The sequence below is a fragment of the Cuculus canorus genome, chromosome 1, assembly GCF_017976375.1.
Source record: "Cuculus canorus isolate bCucCan1 chromosome 1, bCucCan1.pri, whole genome shotgun sequence".
In the NCBI taxonomy this organism is placed as follows: Eukaryota; Metazoa; Chordata; class Aves; order Cuculiformes; family Cuculidae; genus Cuculus; species Cuculus canorus.
In genome coordinates, this window is record NC_071401.1 from 201289973 (window position 1) to 201316900 (window position 26928).

A 26928-nucleotide genomic window follows, 5' to 3' on the forward strand; every position below is an offset into this window, starting at 1 on the left:
TGGTCAATGGAGTTAACTCCAGCTGGAGGCCAGTCACAAGTGGAGTTCCTCAGGGCTCAGTACTGGGTCCAGCTCTGTTCAAAGTCTTTATCAATGACCTGGATGAAGGCATCGAGTGCACCCTTAGCAAGTTTGCAGATGACACTAAGCTGGGAGGAAGTGTCGACCTGCTGGAGGGTAGGGAGGCTCTGCAAAGGGATCTGAACAGGCTGGACTGCTGGGCCGAGACCAATGGGATGAGGTTTAACAAGGCAAATGCCGGGTCCTGCACTTGGGGCACAACAACCCTATGCAGCGCTACAGACTGGGGGAAGAATGGCTGGAGAGCTGCACGGAAGAGAAGGACCTGGGGGTGCTGGTTGACAGCCGACTGAACATGAGCCAGCAGTGTGCCCAGGTGGCCAAGAAGGCCAACGGCATCTTGGCTTGTATCAGAAATGGGGTCACCAGCAGGTCCAGGGAGGTTATTCTCCCTCTGTACTCAGCACTGGTGAGACCGCATCTCGAGTACTGTGTTCAGTTCTGGGCCCCTCACCACAAGAAGGATGTTGAGGCTCTGGAGCGTGTCCAGAGAAGAGCAACAAAGCTGGTGAGGGGGCTGGAGAAAAAGTCTTATGAGGAGCGGCTGAGAGAGCTGGGGTTGTTTAGCCTGGAGAAGAGGAGGCTGAGGGGAGACCTTATTACTCTCTACAACTACCTGAAAGGAGGTTGTGGAGAGGAGGGAGCTGGCCTCTTCTCCCAAGTGACAGGGGACAGGACTAGAGGGAATGGCCTGAAGCTCCGTCAGGGGAGGTTCAGGTTGGATATCAGAAAAAAATTCTTCACGGTAAGAGTCATTGGGTACTGGAACAGGCTGCCCAGGGAGGTGGTCGAGTCGCCTTCCCTGGAGGTGTTTAAGGAACGGGTGGATGAAGTACTTAGGGACATGGTTTAGGGAGTGTTAGGAATGGTTGGACTCGATGATCCAATGGGTCCTTTCCAACCTTGTGATTCTGTGATTCTGTGATTCTGTGATGACAGATGTCTCCAATAAAGCACTTGGATCAGATTTGTCAGGACAAGGATCTGAGCATCAGTCAAACCTCAAGAACATAACAGATCCATCTGAGACCTAGAATGACATATATCCCTTCCAGCATCTCCCCTCTGCAAGAAAATGACATCTCCTCGCTGAGCCCCTTTGCAAAAGTAGTTGCTATATTTATTACTTTTATAATTATCACCCAAGCCCTGTCATGCTGACACACCTGCAACAGGAGAGCTGTTTAGCAATCCTTGCAGCAGCAACAGGAGCTGGTTATGGGAACAGACTTTAAACCCCATGGAAAGGTCACAGGGAACTGATAAAGAGTGTTAGGGTTTCAGCAGGGGCTGGGCAATGTTAAATGGGCAATGCAGGCACCGCATCACCGTCAGTACAGGAACTCCCAAACTGGAGGGTTGGTTTGGGGGAAGGCAAGAGCCTACAGAGACAGACTGTGCTGCTGGGCTAAACCCCACCATATTTCTGCCTCCCAGCACAGCCCTGGTGAGATGATTTCCTAGGCATCACCAAGAGCTTTCATTCAGACCTAGCTAGCACGGACAGGTACAGGCAGAGGCAGCTGCGTGTGGCACCTGTAGATATATGAATGGCAGCTGTTTGGGCCAAAGGTACATCAGAGACAACTGAATGGTTCTTTTATTTCAGTGGGTACCCAAGGAAATAAAAGGATAAACAAATGATATTAAATAAAAATATAATAATAATAAATGTAGAATAAATAATGACCTAATGCAGAGTTTAGCATGTGATTATGCACACATGGGCCATGGGTAGCTAGAAACCATGGTTCAATACCCTCCTCAGTACCCATCCTTCTCACCAAGCTGTGGGCTGCAGCTGAAGCCCCAGGCTGAAAATGATCCCTCTTCCCAGACCTGAATGAAAACACAGCCAAGAGTACAAAACTCCCAGGACTAGGTGCAAGGAGCACAGCTTCAAAGCCCGATAGTACCAACACTGACCAAAGCAGGGGAAAGCTTTCACTAATTTAGGCAATCATCTTGGGGTTTTATCCAAGAGCAATTTCATATTAATGGAAATGAGCAGCACCCAGGCCAGGACTGGCAGCTTCCAGGTGAGTGCACATATTCATATGAAAGTCCTGAATGTGCCAGAGCTGGAGGATAACACACACTGATGTGCTGCAACATGCATGAACGCTTCAGCAGGTATCTATGCTCAGGGTATGTTGGACAAGCATAGACAACAAATACCCAACCTGTTGAGATACAGCCTGAGGCAGAAGACATCAGCACCACTAATGAGGTGTTTGACATCTGCCAGGAGCCTTCACAGCCTCTGCACAATTACACGGGTGAGCATAAGAAGGAGATAATACACTGATAGTGGCTTGATAGGGACCTGTTGAGCTTTAAATTCCAGGTGCAGGGGCTGCTCTTCTTGCAGCCTTGTTGGTCATCTGGGGCCAGGGTATCTAAGGAGTGAAACAATTTTCACACATCCCCTTACAGTGAATCCACCTTCTTCACAATTATACAGGCAGTGGTCCTTCACATCTTCAGCAGAGCCTTGCCAGTGACAAAGCGAATGCTGCCCAGGAAAGATCCATGGAACCAGATCTTCCTGCCCTCCAAAGCAGCATGGCAACTCAACCCATGTCTTGGGCTGGAGGGTCTCACTTGGAATTACACATGAAACCCCAGCTGCAGAGCACCTTTGCTGCATGCCGGGCCCCAGGATGCCAGGGAATTGCCCAAGACCTCAGATATCTCTTGCTTGGCCCCATCCTTGCGAGTGCAATCATGCAAGTCCAGCTGTGCAGCTGCACATGACTTACAGAATATCCAGGTCCCTCCCCACGTACAGCTGGCATGGATGCCGTTTGCTATGAGAAGCCATCATGTTGTCTCAGTTGCCAGCTCTTGCAGTCATGAAACAAAAGCAAGTCCATCCTCTCCTCATTTGTTTATAGAGCTCTCAAAACACATTCAGTAAGGCACAAAATCCATCAGACAAAGGCAGCAAATATGAGGCCATCATGCAGTGGACACAAACTTAGCCCATTTCATCTTCCAGGCAAAACTAAAACACCACATGTCGTGTTGGCTTTGTAAATATAACATGCCTCCTTCTGATCTGATGGGTCTGACCTCGTAGGAGGCTTTTTTATATCAGCTGCAACAGTCCAAAAATGGATATTGTGAATTCAGACGCAGCCAGCTTAGAATTATTGACTTCTACTGTGGCATCTAAGGCTATCGGCACTGCACTTAGAGCTGTGGGCAGCCCAGAGACGGGCCATCGTGGCACAGACTCAGTCCCAGGCAATGCAGTGAGGTTAGTCTTGCACTCAGAGCACCCTTGATGGGTACCTAGTTCTGTGCACTGATTTAGGGGCTAAACAGACTGAAGAAAGGAAAATGTAATCACCTTGTTTTAATTAAAGCCAATGGAAGCTTTCCAGCCATATCATTATAGCCCACGTGGAAACAAAAATCCCTATTCTGCTAAAGGGATAAACTAAAATGCATTGTCACGCTGGGGATCAAGTTGATCTGAACTTTGTGTTCCCCATCTGCTCTGTGCTTAACTCTCATAATTTTTTAATTGTCTGCAGATTTTCTTTGGTTTCACAACTTTATCTTCTAAGCAGAGTCTTTGTATTCTTTACAGAACTAAGCTTCACAGTGCACTGCTGACAAGTAATGATAGTTTCTCTGCAGCAGGAGCCAGGGTCAAATGAGACGTGATGTACAGTCTTCACTGGCGAACAAGGAGTGGGAGGAAGTACAGTATTTCCAGCCATGAAACAGAGGGGCATTCAGAAATTACAGGCAACTTTGGCAACACAGAGTTTATTAGCCCAGTGGGTAAAAAATGCCTTGCAGATGCAGCAGCCTTGCTGGAAATCCAGTAGGGGACTTGTAAGGTAACTTGTAAGGTAAGGACTTGTGCAGGCAACAGGCAGTACCCAGTGGTGATGGAGCATCTCCCATATGAAGACAGGCTGAGAGAGTTGGGCTTGTTCAGCTTGGAGAAGAGACCGCTCCAAGGAGACCTTATAGCAACCTTCCAGTACCTGAAAGAGGCCTACAAGAAAGCTGTGGAGGGACTTTTCACAAAGGCTTGTAGTGATAGGATGAGGGGGGATGGCTATAAACTGGAAAGGGGCAGATTTAGGATAGACATAAGCAAGAATTTCTTCACCATGAGGGTGGTGAGGCACTGGCACAGGTTGCCCAGGGAAGCTGCGGGTACCCCATCCCTGGAGGTGTTCAAGGCCAGGTTGGATGGGGCCTTGGACAGCCTGATCTAGTGGGATGTCCCTGCCCATGGCAGGGGGGTTGGAACTGAATGATCTTTAAGGCCTCTTCCAAATCAAACTATTCTAGGATTCTATGATTCTACGGATGGCAGCCACGATGGCCGAGGCTGCTTCTCATGGATGTCACAACAGACCACAGCGAGAAAATGATTCTCACTGGTACCTGCAAGTCCTCTGCCTAAAATGTTTGTTTGCACACCAAGCTGCCAGGAAGAGGAAAGGAGACAAGACAAATTTTTTTTGGACATAATGAAAGACACTAAAAACCACAGCAATCTGGTCTCCCAGAATAGCAGGGATGCTCAGGGTGCGCTCTAGTCACTGGGATGAAGTCCACTTTTAGGTTCTAAGTAGATTTTTAGGTCTTCTCCTAAATGACTTGCATGCAAAGTCAAAAGAAGACTGAGAAGTGTGAACCGCAACTCAGGTTTTAGCTTTGTATTTTACTACTTTCTTCCAGGCATTCCTCTTCTGTGGGGCTGTTTGCAGATGTGCTATTTTTCCTCCTTCTGAGGACACGTACTTGGAGGAAGAGCGAAAGGCAATGCAGATTGATTTTCTGAGTTTCACTCAGACTCCATGATAGAAATGGCAATTCAGTAGGATAAGCTCATTCTCTTTTTCACTTTTCATGGATTTCATTAAGAAGCATGAACAGGCAAATATCCCTCTAAGCAATCATATTACCAGCCTAATTTGCTAGACTTTCATTAGAGCAATTAAAGATAGAATGATGCAATGACCCAGTTCAGGACCCAATTAAGACTGAATCAATAAATCAGTAGGTTTAAATCACCACTGTAAGGCCATAGATAATCAAAACAAGCTATAAGGCTGAAGGCAAACAGAATCACTGTATTAACATTGCCACAAGAGAATTTAAAGAAGAAAATACTTTCTAGTTGTGGTCCTCATCTCATCTTATTACAACTTAGTAGTGATGGGCACAGCCTGGTACAGGTCTGTCAGCCTGCTGGGGAGCATTGCCCGGGTGCACAGCAAAACAGCCTTCCCTGCTATGCAGTAGATATATGTGGTCCTGGGCATGGATCCTTCCAGGCTCAGGTGTCAGAACCTTGCCCATCTCTTCAGCTGCATTTTGGAGCTAAATCCTCGCATGGATCTGTCACCACCTCCTTTGCACAACTAAGAAAAGCACGTGGGTGTCCTGCAAACAAATCCTTCTTCATCACAGCTGTTGGCTTTTTCTTGAAGGTCTTCACTTTTCTTCCAGTGGAATTGCTGAACAGTTGATTCTGTCCATAGATTTAATGTGAGCCACTGATAAACTCAAGCACCTGCTGCATAATGTGAGTTTTCTGCCCCGAATGATCCTCTCAACAGCATCATGGCAAGTTTTCCTTCATGAAAGCATTTAGACTATTGACCTTACACATATTTGCACAGATGCTGATCTTCTCCATGGGAAAAAAGAAGAAAAACAGAGGGTGAAGGTTGAAAGCAAAATTTTAATTCCTCTTTTGTTCCTTGGGTTCTTTATCTAACTTGTACGTTAATCTGGACTTGCTAGCAAACGCACAGTCAATGCTGCAGTCTGTGACCAGAGAGGTTGCACATCTCTATCCTTGGGGATATTAAAAAGGTCTCTGGATGTGGTCCTGGGAAACCTTGCTTGTTGAGCAGGGGAGTTGGACTAGATAACCTCCAAGAGGTCCCTATCAACCCTGTCCATTCTGTGGTTCTGTCTTGAGTCAGCTGCAAAGTGGATCAGAAATAAACATATAAGTGCTACAAGCACTGAAGGAAGGAAGAGGAGTTGGAAGCCCCTCAACATGAGCCTCAAGGTGATCATCAGGTGACTCAACAGTGGACTCTGATGCTGATGTGTTTGGTGACAGTGAAATTAAACATTTTCGTCAAGAATTCACCCCTAGCTTGGTCATAGCTGAATTCCCTCTCTTGATGTTATGACTAAAAAAGTACCTGAAAGCTGGTCTGCTTTCTCCTTTCTATCATTGAGTACAGAAAAGGCATAGTAGACTAGTCCCAAACCTTCAGTTTAAGCCACGTTGTCCTTCTGCTCCGGTCTGGCAGAGACATTATAATCTTAGAATCATAGAATCACAGAATAGTTTGAGTTGGAAGGGACCTTAAAGATCGTCTAATTCCACACACCCCCACCTCCCACCAGACCAGGCTGCCCAGGGCCCCGTCCCACCTGGCCTTGAACACTTCCAGGGATGGGGCAGCCACAACCTCCCTGGGCAACCTTTGCCAGCGTCTCACCACTCTCATCGTGAAGAATTCCATCCTTATGTCTAGTTTAAATCTGCCCCTCGCCAATTTATAGCCATTCCCCCTAGTCCTATCACTACACCAGTAATAACATCACGCAACGTAACATAACGTAACGTAATGTAACGTAACATTTGTATTGCATTGCATTGCATTGCATTGCATAAATTACAACTCTAGCGCGTGTCCATCATGTACTTGTGTTCTGTCTGTGGAGAACAAGACTTTATCCATCAACTCACATTGAAAGTCAGTATAGATTCACCATGATTATATTTGATCTACTTAGGTGCTTTACTGAGCTGTGGTGGTTCAGAAACTGGGGGGAAAAGTTACATTTCAAATGCTATTTGAGCAAATGCAGACTTGAAATAGGTCTGCTATAAATGTGGTATGTGACTCTTCGGTACAAATGGTACCTGCCCAGCTGGCCTCAAACAAATAGAAGTATTTGACTGAGATTTATGAGGCATTTCTGATCACTGCTAGACTGCAAGATGAGGCACGGATGTGAACACAGCTCTTCTGCCGGAAAGAAAGAAAATGAAAAACATACAAGAGTCTACATGGCGCCAAAGAAAGCACAAAGCTCCTGAGTTCGATGGGAAAAACAAATTGCCTGTCAGTTCTATTATTATTGTTATTATTATTATTGTTATTATTATTATTTTTCCTAAACAAAACACTTCTATGAAGAAGATAAATGAACCATTAATTGACCATAAGTTTATCAGAATATTGCAATTAAAAAAAGAAGAAACCTAGAGATGAAAAAAAGGAAAAACTTTTGAATTCAGGATAAGTAAACAGAGTTTGTATGTCAGGAATTTACCCTGATGTAATCCAGAAAGTCCAAACACCAAGCAATCTGGAAATACTCAGTTGAATACTTGCAGTGCTGATCCAGATGGCCCTTCTTCCCCACCCCCCCAGTTATTAAAAAATGGTTATCATCACAGTAATTCAGCATTGTTGAGAAGCCCCACCAAAACAGGGATTCCGATGTGCTGCGCAGGGCACATACCCACAGTGAGGAAGGTGGACCTTCTCCCTGGGGGATGTCCAGAGCTGAGAGAAAGCATTACATGATGGGAACAGCATGTCCCTTTGTTCCTACAGCAGCTCATGGCACCCTGGGATTGCTCTGGGGCAGCACAGTCCCATGGTCTCTCCTCGTGGAGTCCCCAAAGGGATCCTCACAAGTCCATATCTGAAAATACGGTTTTGTGAATGCACAGACAAACTGAGTTAGCTGTGGCATTAAGGATGAAATTCAGTGTAGGCATAACCAGAGAAAGGGCAGGACTGCCTACGCTGCAAGAAAGCAAGTGCTGTGGTTAAAAGCCCTGTATGGAATGTTTCCTTCTCAGCATCACCGGGCTCTGGAGGCCTTGAATCACAGGGACTCTGTCTGTGCTCAGGCTGATCTTCGAAGCTGGACACGTGCATACACACATGCTCTGCTTCAATAGGCGTCATTCATGCAAAACTCCTCTTGACTGTAAAAGAGCTGCCCATAGCATAGTGGTGCCCACTGGAACTCTGGTTCTGCTGAGGGACGGTGCTGAATATGAACAGTGGTCAGTGTTAAGGCACGTGTCTTATGGGAAAACTCTGGGTTCCTTCTACAGGATCTACTGCTCCTCCTGACATTGCAAATCATATGTTCATGCTTCAGCCTAACACTCTGCCTCCATCCCACTCCCTCCCAGCGTTTTAGTACTTGGATGTACTTCACCAAAGACATATCTTCCCACAGACAGGTGTTTCCAGAACACAAAGGGGAGACCATCTCACCTATCCCGGTACAGTCCAGCATCTAATCCTAGCTCTGTGGCCACAGTTTCTTTGGAATAGTAACCACATTGGTTCCGGTGGTTGTTTCTTCATTCACAATATAAAAGCTATTTAAGTAATTTGCCTTTCTCTTTATATTGCTCTAAGCTGGCCATTACTACAGCTGTTCATTTCAGCTCTACTCCTGAACGAGATGTCTAAAACCACCAGGTTCTGACCTCAGGCATGGGACCACCTCCCTCTTGGGCGCCTAACGACACTTGATTAGTAATTTTGCCAGATATTTTTAAAGGAGAAGGAATTGCCAGTGAGTGAAAGCCACAAAAAAGCAGAAATAAAAGTAGGGAAAATTAAGAATAACAGAGGAAAAAAGCAAATAATAATACACACTGGAAACACCATCTGGAGGAAGCCAATGAGAGATTACATACAACAGCCTTTGGAGCTCACTGCCAACTGCAAGGGGACTTGGAAACACTAGAAAAAATCCCATCTCCTCTCATGATTATCACCACAGGCTGTGTAAGCCACCAGGACCAGCTCAAAGGTGCAGCAGTCTCCAACAGCTGCATCTCCTTTACTCAGCCCCACAGATATTCTCAACCCCAGGAGACAGCCATGTCTCTGTATGTTGACACTCAGCATCACATCCAACTATGGCTTTAGGAAACACCTGAAGGACAAAACAGACTTTTTAACTATTTCCTTATGGAGTAAATTGGATAGGAAAAAAAAAATCACACTGTCCTTTGTGATATAAGGGGACATCATAGCATAAAAAACAATGGAGCAGCCATAGAAATTATTCACTCCCTTTCTTGCACATGGGTGGAGACTCATGGACTCAAAACCATCAGACTTTACATCAGGGTGATTTAATTTGATTTATTGGAGGAAAACAATTAGTCATCCCTTTAAATTGTCATTATGATAGAAATCTCGATATGTATACATGATTGTCAAGGCAGAGAACCGCTTGCGACGTAGCCCCATTAACAATTCGCAATAATGCAAACTCATTATGCAGATAAAACTTTTGCAATGCCTTAATACATGCATGGAGTAAATACACATTCTTCCTTCTGTTTGGACACAGATGCTGTTATGAACTTGTATCAATCACAAGACCTGCAATATTAGGCACACTGACATTCCTTGGTTAAGATTTAAGCCTTTGTAGAAAACATGCTCGTATTTTCATTAAAAGTCAACTAAGAGATGTTTTGCAGTTGGGGATATTTGGGGAGTCCCTAGTCTGGGCAGACTGGGCTTTTTTTCATTGTTTGCTGACCCAAATCAAATACCTATCTGAAAAAAGGCCCAAACTGTCCAAAATGCTGTTTCTCAAACTAGAGGCCAATGAAGAACAGGATGCTGACATTTTGTTGACCAGAAACATGAGTCACACCATATCTCCCACTGAGCTACAACCTTCCACACGCTCCATTTTGGGGGTCATGCTACAGCTTGACTTAGTAAGACATAGCGTATGCAATGCTATGGTGGCTCAGCGGATGCAGATGAGAGATGGAAAAGCTCAGAGCTACCCTGAGCACTCCCCGAGGAGCTCCCACCCAACAGGAATCGCAGTGCATGCGCTCCTCATGATGGAGCCTTGCATCATGTGCTGCCTCAGCAATCTGAACTCAATCTGGCCTACAACCATTATTAATGATCATTTTTTATGCTGGCATGTAGTGCTTCAGCAACGGCACAACCTCCTGTCTGAGCACCAGATTTGAAGGTGGGCTTAAGAATTCTCAATGCCTTCTGCCACCACGGAACAGTCCCTAGTATAATTTCCAAGGACTGATACTTGCTTCCTACATCACCGGCATGGTGCTTCTTCTCCAGCCCCGCTACTTGGCACGCCCTTGCCAGGAACCGAAAGCAATGTCCCAGCCCATTCAGAGGGCTCTGCTTTGAGTATTGGGAATCTCAGAATCTTCCATTGCTAACACAGCAACCACTCAGGAGCTGGGACCAGTGCCCTGCTGATGCCCACAAGAGGATTGGGCCGGAGGTATTACGAGTACCATGTGTCCATCCTGTACCCTGCCTTAGAAAGACCAGCACAGATGAAAATGGGTCAGTGGGGAAGAGAAGGCAAGGCCACGATTTCCATGTGGAAGAAAGAAAAGTACCACACCAAACTCTTCCACAGATAAATGGTGTTAAGCCATGGAAATTCAAGCACTAAATTTAGGTGGTGATGCTTTGGAAAGATTGGGGTAATTAGCTCAGCTTTCTGCCCTGGTTTGTGCAGGCAAATAATCACAGCATCTTGGTCCTCAAAATGCAGTTCATTCTGCAGTGGGAGAGAAAGAAATATCTTGCAGAAAGAGAAAAATACTAAATATTACAGTGATTTTAGTGAATCAGTCTAAGTTTTGACAAAGAAAAACATAACATCTGAAAAAAAAAAAGAAAAAAGAGACACCAACATGCTTCTTGGTAGTCTTGAGCGTTAGCAGCTCAGGAAAGGAATTTTTGATGGGGATCAAATTTTTAAGTCGTGTACTGAAAAGGGACCCTCCCCTCCCCGACTCCCTGTTTCTAGATGTGTGTTAGTGACGGCTGCAGAGTTGTAAGCTGCTCTGGATGGTGACTCTTCCTCTACATGCTGCAGAGCATTCAACAGAAAGACAGAATACATTACTAGGCTTTGCAGTATCTTGTTTACAAAATATCAGCTTTGCATTTACTCAAACAATGGATTTTGAGTTACAGATACATTGAGTCATTTAAAAGCAAAACATAGAAGTAAACCCCCTGAAGAAAAGGTTAGGTTGAATGTGCATAAAGAAAAGCCTTGGGAAATACAGAAATAGTGAACAGCAGTTTAATACATGCAGTGCAGTATCATGCATTTATTGGACATTTGATGTCACCATTAGTTAAGCGGTGTTTTTACACAACGCTTGAGAGCATACATGCCCTGATTTCACTCTGGAGTATGGAAAAAACATAAGAGCCGCTCTTCTGATCTTATCATTTATGAAGAGGAGGAAAAAAATAACTACCTGGACAGATCAGTGGAATGGTTCATGGTGGGAAAGGGGTTTTGAAAACCAGAGTCTGGGATAAAGAGCCTTTATCCTCCGATATAAACACTATTTACACAGCTTTGACCCAACCATTTGAAATTGGACCAAAAAACCTGAACCAACTCCTGGTCTCCCAGGTGGGATCTGTGATCCCTGGGGCCACAACACACACAAACACACGCACACACATGCATACACACACGTGTCATGGAGACCAGACCACCCCAGGAGATAGGATAAGAAGGTAGGACCCGGCTGGAGGGATGTGAGTTAAAACAAAAGGGGTTGTGCGGAACTTGCTGCTGGGCAAGAAATCTGGAATTTACCAGGGGGAACCCTGTCTGTGCAACATTAGTGAGCAGGTTGCCATTTCGTCACTCAGTCACTGCTCCCTGTGATCAATCCTCCACATTTGGTTTTGATGCTGTTTTCCCAGGATAGTGCAGTCTCCAGGTGTGTTTCTGCTTTTTGCTTGAATAAGTGTAATTCTTAGCACCAAGTATTTGGTGTAAGTAAGCATGATAACAAAGGCAAAATTCCCTTTCCATGAATGACTTCTATCCTCAAATCAGATGAGTAAGTACACATGGGAGCAAGAACGCAAGTAATCCCATTAAATGCGAATTTCCATACACTGAAAGGATGATAACTCTTTACCTTGCGGCTCAGTCTCAAAGCTTATTTTGCCAGCAGAGGAATCCTCTGACTCTTTGGGAAGAGTAAAAGCAACAGGCAACAGTCTGCATGAACTTGTTGGCAAAATCAGTCTGGTGTTTTTATGCAATGCTCACCTAGTGGTGCTCTGCTCTGGGGTTGTTATCAAAGGGAGAAATAATAACACAGGCTTCCCTATATCCAATTTAGTTAACACCAGGTTCACATCAAAGGATAATATTCTCCCTGCTCATCAATGGCTAAAAGCTATCTGGCTTTCCCTGGGGGCTTCTTCCACTTCAGGAAGGGGAAGCCTCAGGGGCAGCTGCCATTGCATTTCTTCGGTGCCTTTGCGGTCCATACTCTTGTTTGCAGAGGGTTAGGGGAGAAAAAACAGAGGTCAGTGGCTGTGTTGACTCCTGCGGCTGGGAAAACCTCTGGACAAGCCCTGAAGTCCTTCAGGACTGGGCAGAAGAAGGAGAACTGGTTATAGAAAAACTACTTGTCAGTAGCCACGGAGGTATGCAGGACACACGCACAGTGGAAATCCCCATCTAATGCTCACTGCAGAACTACATAGAGATGTCTACCAGTGGGCTCACACCTCTTTTTGTGGTTTGATTCATATCAGGAACGGATCTCTACCATTGCTTGGTTTTATTTCAGCACCACAACCATAACAGACACACAAGGCATAGGTAAAATCCTACTTTTTTTTTCTGCATCCACTACTCTAATGGCACCTGTACAACAGCAACCAGGACAGAAGAGACATCACCAGCAATGTAACACAATCTCAGGAAAACATCACTGCCAAGTTTTTCCCACACTCCTACTTTCCCGCTAGCTGTGCCATGGGGCCAATATCCATTTCATGCTGCAGAAGGGGTGATCCAGCAGAAAGTTAGGATGTACTGGGAATGAAGTCACATGCAAAATCAGCAGCAGAAGCCCCTTCCACTGCAATACTGACTTTCAGCTCGCAGAGTTCACAGGCAGCCTGTCCTCACAACTTCTTCTGCAGGCTAAGGGACCAGCTGGAGGTGTTCTGGATTTTTATTTTTGCGTTCCCAGCAAAAGTACTGCTGATGGCATCAAAGATGGCCTCTGTGACTCTGGAGGTAAAAATCAACAATCAAAGCTGCAAGCAAAGAAAAAGAAGGGGAAGGAGCTGAGGAAAACAAGTTACAAAGGAAAACCACATCGGTGTGAGTAAAGTAAAGCCGAAAAGGGTAACAGACAGGTGAGTCCAGGCTGAAGTCCTCATGTGAGGAGAAAATCACACATTGTTTAGTAGGACAGTCCATTGGGAAAGATCCCAGAGGGATTTTTCTATCTTCTCCTTCATGGCAAGGCCAGTTGGGAATTTATTTTGAATCTTCTGTTTTGGGGTCAGTAGCCCTTTACCCACATATACACATTATTTACTCCTGGCTTTGCATTCCCAGGTGAGAGTGGCTGAGCAGGGGTGGATTGGGGCAGGGGAAAGACATGCAACAGCACTGGAGCATCCTTGGCAAGCGATGCTGGAGCGTTCGCTGTACCAGGTCGTGCTGCCAAGGGGCCAACAGCTCCAGATCCCTCTGTAAATCTGGACTGGGGGCTGCCAAGTCATCCCAGTTAAGATATTGCTCATATTTAAACTGAGTTTTAACCAAGGGATACTTGAAGACTCAATGACAGGCGAGATCTCTAAACATCTTATGAACTCCGGTCAGGTCTCCAGCTGTGTCTCCCTGATACAAAAGAAGAGCTTCCCACCACCCGAAATTGTAGCAGAAAGAAACAATTTTGCTTTTAAGTGCTTCTGTTTCTTGTCTTAAGATCCCAGCAGCTGATAGCAAGCCAAAGAGAATGACGATAAATTATACAACTCAGGCAGAATATTACTTGCAGGAAGGAAAACTCATCACCCTAATTCCAAGCGTGGAAGGAAAGAATACCCCTCCCAACAAAAACCACAGAAAGCACCCAGCAAGGAGGGGCAGCCAGCATACGGGAACCCCACCAGCTGCAGGACAGCATGTCTCCCTCTGCTCCTGTCTCTGCTCTTTGTCTGGCAGATGGAAATCTGTTTGCTTTTATTTTTCTTTGTGAGATACGTTTGAATGCTCTATTTTGATTAGTGGCCTCTGTAACTGCATGAAGTTCAAATTAGACCTTAGCTCTCAGAAGAGAAAGCAAAGAGAGAACACTCGAGCCCTGATCTTTGAAAAAAACTGAACAAAGACAAAAATATTCCCTAACCAAATCCTGCTTTTAGTTTTATGCGTGTAGACATGGGCAACTCCACTGACTCCGGACTAGGGGACTGTCTATTTACATTCCTGCAACCAGAGCAAAACAGGGGCAGCTGGCCTTGTGTGGATCCAAAATAATTTGAATTTCTTGGGATAGGAGTCTTTCCTAAACTAAAGTTTCCTTATTCAGGCTGGAAAAATAAAGCAACCTCAGAATAAGTTTAAATTGTATTACGCTAATTTTTTGGTTTATATCTTTGCAGCAAGGCATAAACAGCTCTGAGGGTAAATGTCAGTAAAGCTCTTCCTACTCTTTGTCAATGGGGTGGGAGCACACTGTGGCAGCAGCCTGGGGTTGGGGACAGGAGTGTGACTTGCAGTGAGGAGATTCCCTGCCCGTCAGTCTTCCCAAATCTTGGTCAGAAGTTCTCACCGGGGAAGTTCTAAGGAGTTTTGCTACCAACCCCCAGGACACTGTACCTGGCACCTTTCCTAAAATGTGAAGTTGACACCTTTCTGCATGAGCATCCATGCTGGTTACAACACTATCAGGGCAAACAGCAGCTCCCACAGCCTCACTCAGATGTGCCACAGCCCTCCAAAAAATGGGGAGCAGCCTAATATTGAGGAAAATGGATATCTATCAGGAGAAACAGCTTTAAGTGCCACTAAAGGAGTAGCCTCTTCAAATACAATCAGCACTCACTGCCACCTATTCAAAATACGATGGATGAAATCCCAGCTCAGCCCATTGAAGCTGAAGTAGAATTTTGAAGTCTCAATGAAAAATACTTATCTCATGGCTTTTCCCAGCACGGTCACTATTGCCTGATACATTCAGCTGTGTCTGTGACTGGCTTTCATAATTTCTTGTGCAGGATAAATGAGGCAAGGGTGGCAATAGAGCACACTGCAGGGAATGACTTGTGCTTCTGGCTGGGGATGGACACGTCTGGTGTGCAAGAGGCTAACAGTGCCGGGGGAAAGGTGCCTGGCTCTGCTGCCTGTCTCACTTCTCTTCTAGAAGAAAATCACAACTGGGAATGGCGTGGAAGTAACATAGAGCCCTTTGGCAAATCTGGGCAGATTTGCTCTCCTCTCTATTTCAAGCTGCTTTAACGCATGGCTGCATAACAGCCACAGTGATTGTTCCTAAACATTGAACCAGCACCAAGAGCCTGGAAAATGCGCGTATTTAGCAATTAAACCATGGGGAAATTGAGTTTGCTTTTGTATATGAGCTTCTGGGGAGGAGAGGAAAGGTGGCAGTGACACCACTCCCCTGCATGTGTCCACGCCTTTCAGCAAGGCTCTGGTTTCCCAGCTCAGTGCTTCTCCTCAGCCCTTGGCAGGAGCTAAGCATGATGGAGCGACGCTACACCAGATCCTGCACTTTGCAGTTAAGAACCTGCAAGTGCTTCACAGAAAGATGCAAGCATCACCCCTCTCCCAGGGTGCAAGACCCGGGCAAGCAGAGTTTAAGGTCCAAACTTTTCTATTTGGTTTCCAATATTTGGTTTTGGCCTCTCTGGGAGGGTTTGAGCATCAGCAGTGCCAGGCAAAGTCCCCATACTGCAGGTGCTCAGCACCTCAGACACAATGCCCTCCGGCTGGATGGGCCCATGGCAGAGCCCAGGCTGGGACGAAGCTGGTCAATCGAATGCCTTGTTCAAGAGCAGCACAGTGAGCCAGTGGCAGAGGACAACTGCGAGTCCCAGCCCCTCATCTTCCTTTTCTTTCGCTCTGCCCATAACAGAGACTTGAAGAAGGTAAGAGCTGCAGGACAAGACTGTGCTCTGTCCTCCTGTTTGCTCAGACCTGGCTAGATCCTGTCACCGTGTACCTGCCTCTCCTCTGAAACAAGGGTGCTACAGATCCCCAACACTACAGGAATGAGGCCAAGGATGAGCTGATTCCCAGCTGTTGGCAATTTTACTTTTTTTATGGCTTTCAAGGAGGAGGAGGAGGAGGGGAAGGAAATAAGCAGTTTCTTAATCTGAGCAGTAACAGCTCTGCTAAAGCCAGGCAGATTTGCAGTCCAATTTGAGGAGCAAGAAACGGCATGCCATTGAAATCCTCCCGTGTTACAATGTTAACGTCAATTCCTACCTACAGAAATAGCCTATTCCCCAGCAAACTGGGAGGAGGGACATTACTGGAAGTACTTTTTAAAAGAAAAAAATATAATGCTCAGAAAAGTATCTCTATTTAAATAATCCAGTTGAGATGTTTGTAGTTAATGGAAAAAAAATACAACATATACTGTAACCTACACTGAGAAAAGAGTAAATCACTGGGGAAAAGAATGAGTGTTCATTAGTTAGAACATTGCTAGACTCACATATATATATATTTATATATATGTATATATATGTACAGCACCAGAGACTGTTAGATCCATTCCCCCTGGAGTCATTGCAGTTTGTGATAAATGAAACATTTCAGAATTGCAGTATAAAATATGGCCATAAAAAATCTTCTTTCTTCTAGTCCTTCGCTGAGTGTGCAATGCAGGGTGGGATCGCGCAGAGGCAACCTGCCAGCCCAGCCGCCTGCCTGCTCCTCGCTGCCCCGGCTCTCACTTGCTCCCTGTGTGCACTGTGGTCACTGTGGTGGGTCTGGGTCTCCGGTCCCCTCCTACTGCAGAAACGCCTGAAGAAGCAGATGAAACAAAACTACAGAGAGTGGATGGAGACATACCTAAAAGGAAAGCCAGAAACACAGTTAGAAATGTTATTTTTGGAGGCGGGAATGTGGGAAAAGCTGCGTTTCTTTCGTAGCACGCTACAGAGCAGAGGGGACCATGGCGCTCCTGCTCTTCCTGCAGCAGTGGGTTGGTTGGGTACCTCCACGGGGAATCTTCTGCTCTCCTGGCTCATGGCCATTCGCCTAGTGCCACCAGCAGCAGTTGTGTACGCATGTCGCAATGAATAAATGTCCGGCTTTGGTATGTGTTTGGCCAGACTGATTCCACATTTCTGGGGCTGAAGACAAAGAGTTTTGGGATTCAAAAATCCCTCCAGCATTGTACTCGCTCAGAATACTTTTCCTTGTGGGCATGTTAAATATGATTAAACGTCTCATCATGGCCATCTAGCTAAACGAACAAACTATGCACCTGGACTAAACCAATCTCCCCAGGCATCCTGCAAAGCTGCTGATAAAAAAGTAAAGTGGGTCAAATTTGTTGGTGAGTTCCAGTAAACCTAGAGGGAAAGTAAATTTGTGTGACTTGGACATCATTCTAGCAATAGCTTATGCCGCTCCAGGTTTTGCTGGTATGTCTCCAGAATTTTCAGCTAAGGGACGTACGTTGAAGTAGGTTGAGTATCTGGACCCAAAATTTACCCAGCCAGTTCCTTTTGAACTAATCAAAGACTTCTGGAGGATGTTTTTTTAATGAAAGAAAAGGGGGTTGGCTAAATTAAAATGTTCATAGAATGCGTCTGCTTCCAGTAAAACCTCTACCACAGCTTTAAAAACCAAACCCCTCCAAAGCATAACCCCTGAAAACCTATAGTAGGCTGGGTTTTGAATGATCGGTTCAAGATTTTGAAATTCCAGCACAAGGGCAGCTGGAACAGCTGACAGTCAGTTTCTATGGAAAACATTAATGAAGAGAAATAAAATATATCCTTGCCAGAGCTTTCTGCAGATCAACTACCCCTCTCTCAGTGGCTGTTGAGACTCCACGAGGAAGATCTTTAGATTTTGACAGCATGCGCAGCTCTCCATGCAGTTTGGCAGCCTTGTAGGCACTGATATGCAAAGGCAGCTCTGGTGTGGGAAAAGCTGCTGAATGGGGACCTGAGACAGTCACCTCATTCTGACAAGATGCAGACTCAGAGCAATTAGAAATAGAGTCCATTTTTCCAGCCTGATGAATAAAGGATGGATGAAACCTATATTAATAAATTCTTGGGCTGGAGTTTAATATGCCTCCCAGGATCTTTTTTGATAGTTATAACAACTTCCACCTACTTTTCCATGCTTCAAGGTGGTATTTCAGCCTCAGGATAACTATGCTATACCTACACTCAGCCACAATCTATTTCCCAGCAGTATTGACATTTGCCATCTTGGCTTCATACTGCAATTATTCTATTACCTTAAAAACACAGACATCTAGGTCTTGTAATTAATCAAGGCAGTCCAATCATGTCTAAAGTGAACAAACCAGGCATGGACCAAGGATCAGACCAATACACTTGAGAAATTCCAACTGATTCACTTAGTCTTTCCTGACAGGTAGCATTATCCAGCCTAATGCATCATCTCTACTCTGCCCTAATACAGGGAATGGAATTAGGATGCAGCCTGACATAATCTACTCTCAGGCAAAGGCTGTATTTAATTGTCTTCAATGATGTGAAATTGCTGCATTTGAAACTATTTGGAGAGCTCATTAAATGTCTATTAATAGCATTAGGCAGTATTACATTTCCTAACGGCGGCACAGCTGTTTCATGTAACTTGCTGCACGGGATCCTTCTCGTGCAAGAAATCTGTCCCCAGAGAAAACCACTGTGAAAGACAGAGGCAGGAGAGAGACCTCAGTTTTTTTTCACAACAGGAGGTATCTATTAGGGTGCATTTGATATGGCAGCTCTTAATGTCTCTCCTTGTATTGGTTGCTGGCTGTCCTCGCTGCTTTTCTGGGGCTCCAACATCTTCTAACTCTTTAATTAATTTCTTTGAGGAACAGAAGTGCTTCTGTATTGTCTGCAAAGCTGGACTTAACTATGCTTAATGCTTGGAAACCTGGTAACACTTTTCTGCCTCACATTTCTGAAATGAAAAATATTCAGCTATCTTAACACATCTAGTTTTATCCTTCATATCCTTGCCGACTTCTCCACCACTGCAAATTATGGTCGGATTCTGTACAGGGACCTGCTGTATTTTGTAGTGATTAAACAGACTTTGTTCTCTTCTCAATCTTCTTGTTCAGATGAATTTTTCCATTGCTATTCAGATTACTCAATACTATTAATTAACACTGTTTAAGACTAAGCAATTGGATGAATGAAGATTAATCACCCACTAGTTCCACAGCAAAGCATGCCGCCAGATGCTCCAGACCTAACTGGAGTCCAGGTTACACATACTGCAGCAGAAACCAAAATAGAGGTGAGTTATTCCCCTGAAAGGTTTTTTCTACATTGCTGTATTGCCAGTGCATGGTTGGAAATGCTTTGCTACATCACTCCTTTGCAGGTGCCAGATGTGTGCCTACAGCACAGTGATGCTTTTTTTTTGCAGCAGCAGCTGTAGGATTGGCTCTGGGCATTGCAAAGTGGGCATTGGGCGTGAATTCCCATCAGATGCAAAGAGGCTCTGCTCTGGCTCAGCCATGGCACAAGCTGGGAAAAACACCTCACGCAGTGCCAAGAAGGCAGCTCCCACCCCATCCATGGAGGAAACTGTGCTCATTACAGCAAGAGAAACCACAGCTTTTGCCCAGCTGTGGGCACTGTGGCTGGTGGCATGTCCTCATCAAGGAGCAGAGGGTGGCAGCAAGGGCTGGCAGAGGCAGATAGCGGCACTGTCCAAAATCCATCCTGCATAGTAGGTGCTTTCCGTTCCAGAATAGCACAGGGTATTGTCTAGAAACAATCACTTTAATTCCCAGTAAAGTAAGTACTGACTTGCAATACCATAAGCTATTAGCATTCCTATTTGGTGCCGCACCTTGAAATAATCTCCTCTAATTGTAAAATCCACATGCCTCCATTTCTGGATAGAAAAATCTCTACAGATAGACAGAAGGTAATAGAAGAAATGCTCACAAGCCAGAGATTAAACATGCTTCATTGTAAATGAAGCATTTCTGTCTTCCAAATGATCCCTTTGCTGCTGTGTCTCCTTCCCTGGCATTTAAAAAAAAAAAAGTATATAACCCAAGTAACTGACTCCATTGGACAGCTTGAAAATCTCAATTACAGCATATAACAAACAAGGCAGAGGGCCCAGTCCCACTGGGGTGTACAGAGCCTAAATCACACTCAAACGAATGGGCCTCTTCATACAGGAGCGTAATTTGGCCCAGGAAGGGGGCAGCTGGGTGGATCCTGCCGACTGGCAGGATCAGTCTCCTCCATGGGAAACTGAACAGAAGGTAAGCAATTTTTCACAGAAAAATGTCTTATCACAATACTGGAAACTCAAACATAAACAGTTTGAGTAAACTTTTTCAGCATTCAACCAAATACATAAGTTTTTTGCTGTGGGGGTCTGGGTCTTTTTCCCAAGTGAAAGCCTTTTTTTCTGCACAAGAAATAGTTTTTTTTCTCTCTAAAATGCACCAAGATAAAACCTAAATTTTTTTAGAGCATAAACTTTTCCAATTGAATCATTACTCTTTCGGTCAACTAAAAAATGAAGGTCTTGGTCTCTTTTCAGTCCTTATTCTAAATACTTGCTTGCATAAAGCCAAACCTACTTGCATTGAGGACTGCAGCCTGGGAGTCAAACAGAAAATGAGGACCCCGCAAATTGGCTCAACTGCTGTGGCAGGAGCTTCACTGGGATGATGACTACTCACAATCTTTCCGGGTGGCTGTGTCGGGAAGCGGCGAGGCCAGGCTGAGGGTGCTCGACACACTGGCACTTGCACTGTCCAGGCTGCTGCCGAGGTGTAATCGTCTCATGTGTCGCACAACTGCTGTGGCATTAAAAGCTTGCTGGAAAAACAAAAACAAGAAAGAAAGAAAAAGAAAGTTGAAGGTGGAACGGTTAGTTCTGCACCCTGATCTAGTGGGAGGTGTCCCTGCCCATGGAAGAGGGCTGGAACTAGATGATCTTTAAGGTCCCTGCCAACCCAAACTATTCTATGATTCTATGATTTTATGACCTCCTGTCTGCTCAATTATCAGAAGTGGATAATTCCACCATTCTTCAAACCTTTCTCAGTTTCTCGTTTCTAAGCTAGAAACAACAATATCAAACCACATGCATTTCTGCCCCAGTCCTGCTTCCCACTACCACACAGATGGGATGCAGCAGCCCACAAGGAAAGGCTTACTTGACACACCCTTCCTTACATCAACACACGCAGTGTCCACGTTGCTTCATGTCTCCCCACGGTGCTGACCCCAAATCTGCTTAACACCACTTGTGCTGTAGCTGTGAGCAGTCCCACCTCCATCTCTCACACTCATTACAGTTACACACTTGGTCAGTTGCATCCCCTTAAAAGGTCCCACAAGACCATGTAACCCAAGACTGAACCAACTATTTGGACCAAAACTTTAGGTGACAAAAACACTAACATGCTGAAAGGGTGGCCAATGGCCATCGTGTTAGCAGAGTTAGGTGTCTAAGTGTAATCCCGAGGATGGGTCACTTACTCTCCATTTGCTTTTTGCAAAGTTCTTCCGGATCTGAGCACTGACTGACTCATGGATGTTTTTGCTGAGCGCTGTATCACCTGCAATCCTGAAACAGAGAGACAAGGCAAATTTTAAGAGATCATTTTCTCTCCTTCAGTACTCCTTTTTCCTCCTCCTCAACAGAGAAGGCTAGTCCGAGGTGCGATTGCTCCAGCAGTGATAATGATTTCATTCACACAAGGGCTAAACTTCCCACCACTGTCTCTGCTGGCAGTAGTGGTGGAAAATCTGGGGCAATAAAAGCAAGCGTAGATAAGGCTTGTAGGTCTGGCAGCTACAGAGAGGTGTGATCTTATTTTGTTGGTGCACGGCTGCTTTCTATCACCATTACAGTCCTAGATGAAAACATTCTACTTGGTTTTTTTTCTTTACATCTAAAGATTTAACATCAACAGGCTGAGACTACTTTTAGCCTCAACCACGCAGCAGCTTCCAGAGCCACTCCAACCTGTCTGTTTCCTGTACGCACTGGAGATATTCCTGCAACCCTGCAATGTACATAGCCATTCATCATGATTTACACAGATTTACAACAAACTGTGTTTGAAACATCCATCTAGAAACATGGACGCTCACTAAAGCAGCACAAGTTGCACAAATAGCTTAAGCAGAACAACACCCAACCTAAAAACTTAACTGATCTCGCTCAGTTTTTTTAACAGACAAAGACACATTGAAACCTCTGTTAAACACAATTATTTCAAGAGAATTTTATTGATTCATTTAACTTCTCGAGGCATGGACCTTCAATAAATTAAGATCTGGAGGACTCAGTGGTCATCAAGTCCTTCTCCCCACCCCAGCACTGTCAAGCTCATTTTAAAAGATATTTGGCTAACCAGTCCTTAAAGATCTCCAAAAGATGGAGACTCCTCAGGCAACCTATTCCAGTGCCCCTCTGTCTGCCAGGAGGCATAGAAAGTAATTTATTCTCTTTTTCTTTCAAGCATCCTTTCACATATTTGAAGACTGTTATCATGTCTTCTCTCCTTCTTCTCTGGTCTAGACTAAACAAACCAATTCCTTCACTGTTTCTTCATAACTCATATTTTCTAATCCTCTCATCTAGTGAGCTTCTCTGGACTTCCTCCAATAGTCCACATCTTACTTACAGGGCAGTACTCAAACTGTTCACTGTTTTCCAACTAAGGCAGCAGAATGGCAGCATTGCTTTGTGTTTCTTAAAAGATGAAACTCTGCTTACATACCCCAGCCTGCTCTTTCCATTTATGTGTGCTATGAATTGGAGACATTATTTTTGTTTTGCCCAGACCTCTCTAAACTGTAACCTTGTTCTTCAAAGGACATGCAGCTTTTCTGCCTTCACGTCAATGGCACATCTAAGAAGCGCTCTCCAGGACCCTTCTCCTCCGCATTGCTCCCCTCCTCTCTGCTGATAACATGCAAGAAGTGAAAGAAATGAGAGGAACTACTTACTCTTGGGAGGAAGATGAGGGACTAAATCCCCATCTCCCAAGACTGGAGAGCCACCAATCCTGTCCTGTTGCAGCTGGTGGTGGTCTATACTGAGTTATTCAAGAGCACTCGAGTCCGCAGTACTGTGAGTAGGAAGGAGCAAGGTTCCCATTCGGGGTAGTCCACCTCCGACTGGGAAAGGCACTTGGCTGACTGTCACAACCACATAACCTCTATCTCAAGCAGGCAGAATAACCAGTACTATGAGCAAAGCATGGCTCCCAAATGGCATCTGACATCCTCTCTTGGGTCCATGCTGTTGATGGAGAAGGAGAGGTGTTTGAGAACTGGAAGATCTTCAGATCTTCCTCCGAAGAGGATCACCTCTCTCACTGAGAGGGAAGCAAACTGGTCTGGATTTCCTACTGCAGCCAGGGAGTTAAAACTTTGGTGAGGCAGCATTAAGCATCCCTGAAAGTGTTCAAGGCCAGGTTGGATGGGGCCTTGGGCAGCCTGATTTAGTGGGATGTCCCTGCCCATGGCAGGGGGGTTGGAACTAGATGATCTTTAAGATCCCTTCCAACCTTAACTATTCTATGATTCTATGATTCTATGTTCATTGTTCCATCCTCTGTCCCTTGCAGGGAATACTGTTAGCCCCAATACAGACTGATGGTTTCTATGCAGCATATACTCCCAGATGGACAAAGAGCCCACCTGGTCGTGCATCCACTATACAGTGCATTTTCGGTGTTTCTCTAGTACAAAATCACCCTGTGAGGTAGTTTCTACAGCTTTACCACAGCCACATCTATATACCCAAATGACACGACTATACACCCAAATGACAGAGTGTCTGTCCCTGACTGTCTCCAGGTCAATTCAATGAAGAGATGACCCAGCAGTCTGAGAAGACTCTATTTGTATTGCCTGCCCTGCGCAGCTCATTAGCTTAGGTACACAAGTGTGCGCAGATTTGTGTATACTCTCCTTGCAGCCACTTGGCCTTTTGGTACACACAGGCCCTACGGTCACTCCCAAATGTCATTAGCACTCTGCCATGTCCAAGGATACCTCCTTGGTGAAGGCAGGTGTCCTCAACACGAGTCAGCTGAAAGCACTAACCATGTATTACAAATCTGCAGAAGAAAATGAAGCTGAACACTTAATATATGGACAGCTATAAGCCAAAGCATCCATTCAGTAACTGATCAAAAAGACCAAGGTACAAAGAGAAAATTTACTCACATTTGCAAAGAACATTTTTCCTTTGACACTAGTGAAACATTTTGCTTTATGAACAAGTTTGTTAACAAGTTGTATAAGCATAGATCATGTTTCCCACTAGTCAAATTTTATATTGGAAACATAGGCAGAACAAGTTGTTGAGGTATGATACCCTTGCCAGCTATTCCAGAAGATCTTTCCTGCCAGCCTCCACAAGAGCTTGCAAATGCATTTTTGCTATATGAAACATTTCATGGGGTGTGTAACTCAAATACAGGCTTGATATTTTATTGAGTTTAGGGATCATTTTCTGAAATACTAGTGGTTTCAGCAAGAAACTGCTGGCTCCAATAGCTCACAAACCATCTTCTACCACCACTAATTCTATGTTCACTATACACTTCTGCCAATTCCAGAAAAATAGTGTCAGTATTTGGGTGTTTCCTGAACAGGCAGAATAGCACTTGTTTACTTTACAAGGGGATGGACAGACACCCTGTGAAGCCTTTAGACACCACAGTGATGGGCACCATTCTACATCTAAGGTCTCTTCAGCAGTGTTAGCACCTTGCAGATGCTAGTTTTGAATCAGAGCTAAATAATAGCAATGCTGGGGCTAATTTAGCACAACACAATCCATTCAAACATGTGCTGGTATGCCGAACAGCATGGTCCAAACTGCAGCCCTGACTGCCAAAGTTGGGCGTGGGATTATTTTCTGAGCTGCTTCTGTTCTTCTCTGAAGAACTACTCTGTTAATGGTGCAATACTGTAACATGAGGACTCTGCTTTTATACTGTATTTTGCCTTGGAGGATCTTCAAACTTCTATAAAATACTCGTGGCATTATAGTGTTTATAGTACAGATCTATTTCTACAACAACAAAAGAAACATTAACAGCCATTTGCTGCTGCTGTTTCGCTAGAGATGGGGTGGTTTAAGGACACAGGCAAGAGAGGTGGAGGTGAGCAGGTAAAAGTCATATCTTTTATACAATCAACTGTTACAGTTTGAAAAATGTGATAAGCTTTTGGGCACACAAACCCACCCCGAGGTAGGTATCATCACATCTGTACTAGATGTATTTAATCACAAACTTTAACTCCCATGCTTAGAAGATAATGCATGAAATTTAATAGAGATACTGAGTTTAGATCATGTTATAATCACCCTTCCACCTTTCCGTAACTGTCCAAGTCCACAGGCTATAAACCATCTTCCTTTTCCTTTTAGGACAAAAATACCTTAGCGTCTTACTTTCTTTCTCTCTTCCCTGCGCAACATACCCTCCTCCTTCAGGGATTAGCTCCATCTTCCCTGAGAAACAGTCATCTTCTGTTTCAGAGATGCATATCCAGTCAAACCCGGAGCAATACTTCTTGGCTTTGCAGTTAACTTTAAAGTTAACTGTGCCAGCACTGAAGTTTGTTTTTACCTACTATTCCAGCTGGCCCAGTAAAAGATGTTGCTTCTACCTACCACACATGCTTACAAAACAAAAATCCAACAAATCAGAATAATACATGATCTGTTATCATGCTGAGCATCACCCAGAACCGAGCAAGGACTGATTAGCCTAACTGGAACCTGACTTTTCTTTTGGGATTCCCGTTTTGCAGCACATGAAAGCAGTTATACCCTAACAATGGTTTGGGGAACTTTGCGTTGAAGCTGGTCTTATATCCACTTGTAAATATATAAGCGTTTCAACACACAGAATTGGATACCAAGGGCCACAATCTGACAACTCCTCATCAAAAATATGTTCACTGAAGCCAAGAAGGTTATTTGTCATGAATAATCATAACAAATCTAGTTCTGCTTAAGAGGAATCTAATCTAATGATTAAATGTTATTTCATAGTATCTAATTTATTTTAGCTCTTTCCCTGGGTTCAAAGTTATCACAGCAATTTATCTGGCCATAGCACTTCTAAGCTTTGAGAGGAACCTCCAACAATGATAAAGCCAGTAAATGTCCTTTTGGATGATTCTTGTTAGCATACTGCAAGCATATGTCTCTGGCATCTTCCCTGCAGAGTCTTTCATCTACCATCATTTTCTGAACCTTCATACTGAAAGCAGCCAACTCAGACGTTGTGCTGGCCAAACAATGCTTGGAAATACTCTTGAGCATGATGACAGGAAACATGGAGTTAGCTGTAATGGATAACACTGAAGGATCATAACTCTTCTATACATACACATACATACATGCATGAGTATAAATACATATACACACACATACAATATCAGTGATGATCCAAAATAAATAGAGTGCAGGAATGAACTCGACAAAGAGTTTGATTTAATATTGTAAACATCAGCAATTCCCTTCAGGGAGCCCTTTTCACACTTCAAACAACTTTGTCTGAGAACTGAGCTCTTTGTAAACCATGTCCTTTCCCTGGGTGGAAATTATTATCTGGCTCATGCTCTCTGGCACGTCATAAACACTCAGGGTCATGGTCACAATTTGCAGAGGCTCAGTCCTTGCCAAAGCTTTGCAGTTCTTCAGCATAGGCGGGGATGGACATCAGCACATCCCAAGTATCTGCTCTACTCTCTA

At 44.6% G+C, this 26928-nt stretch overlaps 1 protein-coding gene across 4 annotated transcripts in view; it reads right to left on the reverse strand.

The window, feature by feature from the left end:
- Nucleotides 1–9255: 9255 nt before the first annotated feature.
- CAMK1D (calcium/calmodulin dependent protein kinase ID) overlaps nt 9256–26928 on the reverse strand; it is a 239589-nt gene continuing 221916 nt past the window's right edge. For 2 of the 4 annotated variants that reach the window (XM_009568859.2, XM_054073252.1), the window contains exons 9-11: nt 21675–21762; nt 20870–21008; nt 9256–17025 (exon numbers count right to left, since the gene is read on the reverse strand). In XM_009568859.2, the coding sequence (XP_009567154.1) occupies nt 16904–17025; nt 20870–21008; nt 21675–21762 (349 nt within the window). In that variant the 3' untranslated portion in view covers nt 9256–16903. The remainder of the gene's footprint in view (nt 17026–20869; nt 21009–21674; nt 21763–26928) is intronic. The other 2 variants (XM_054073244.1, XM_054073261.1) reach the window with 2 other exon arrangements.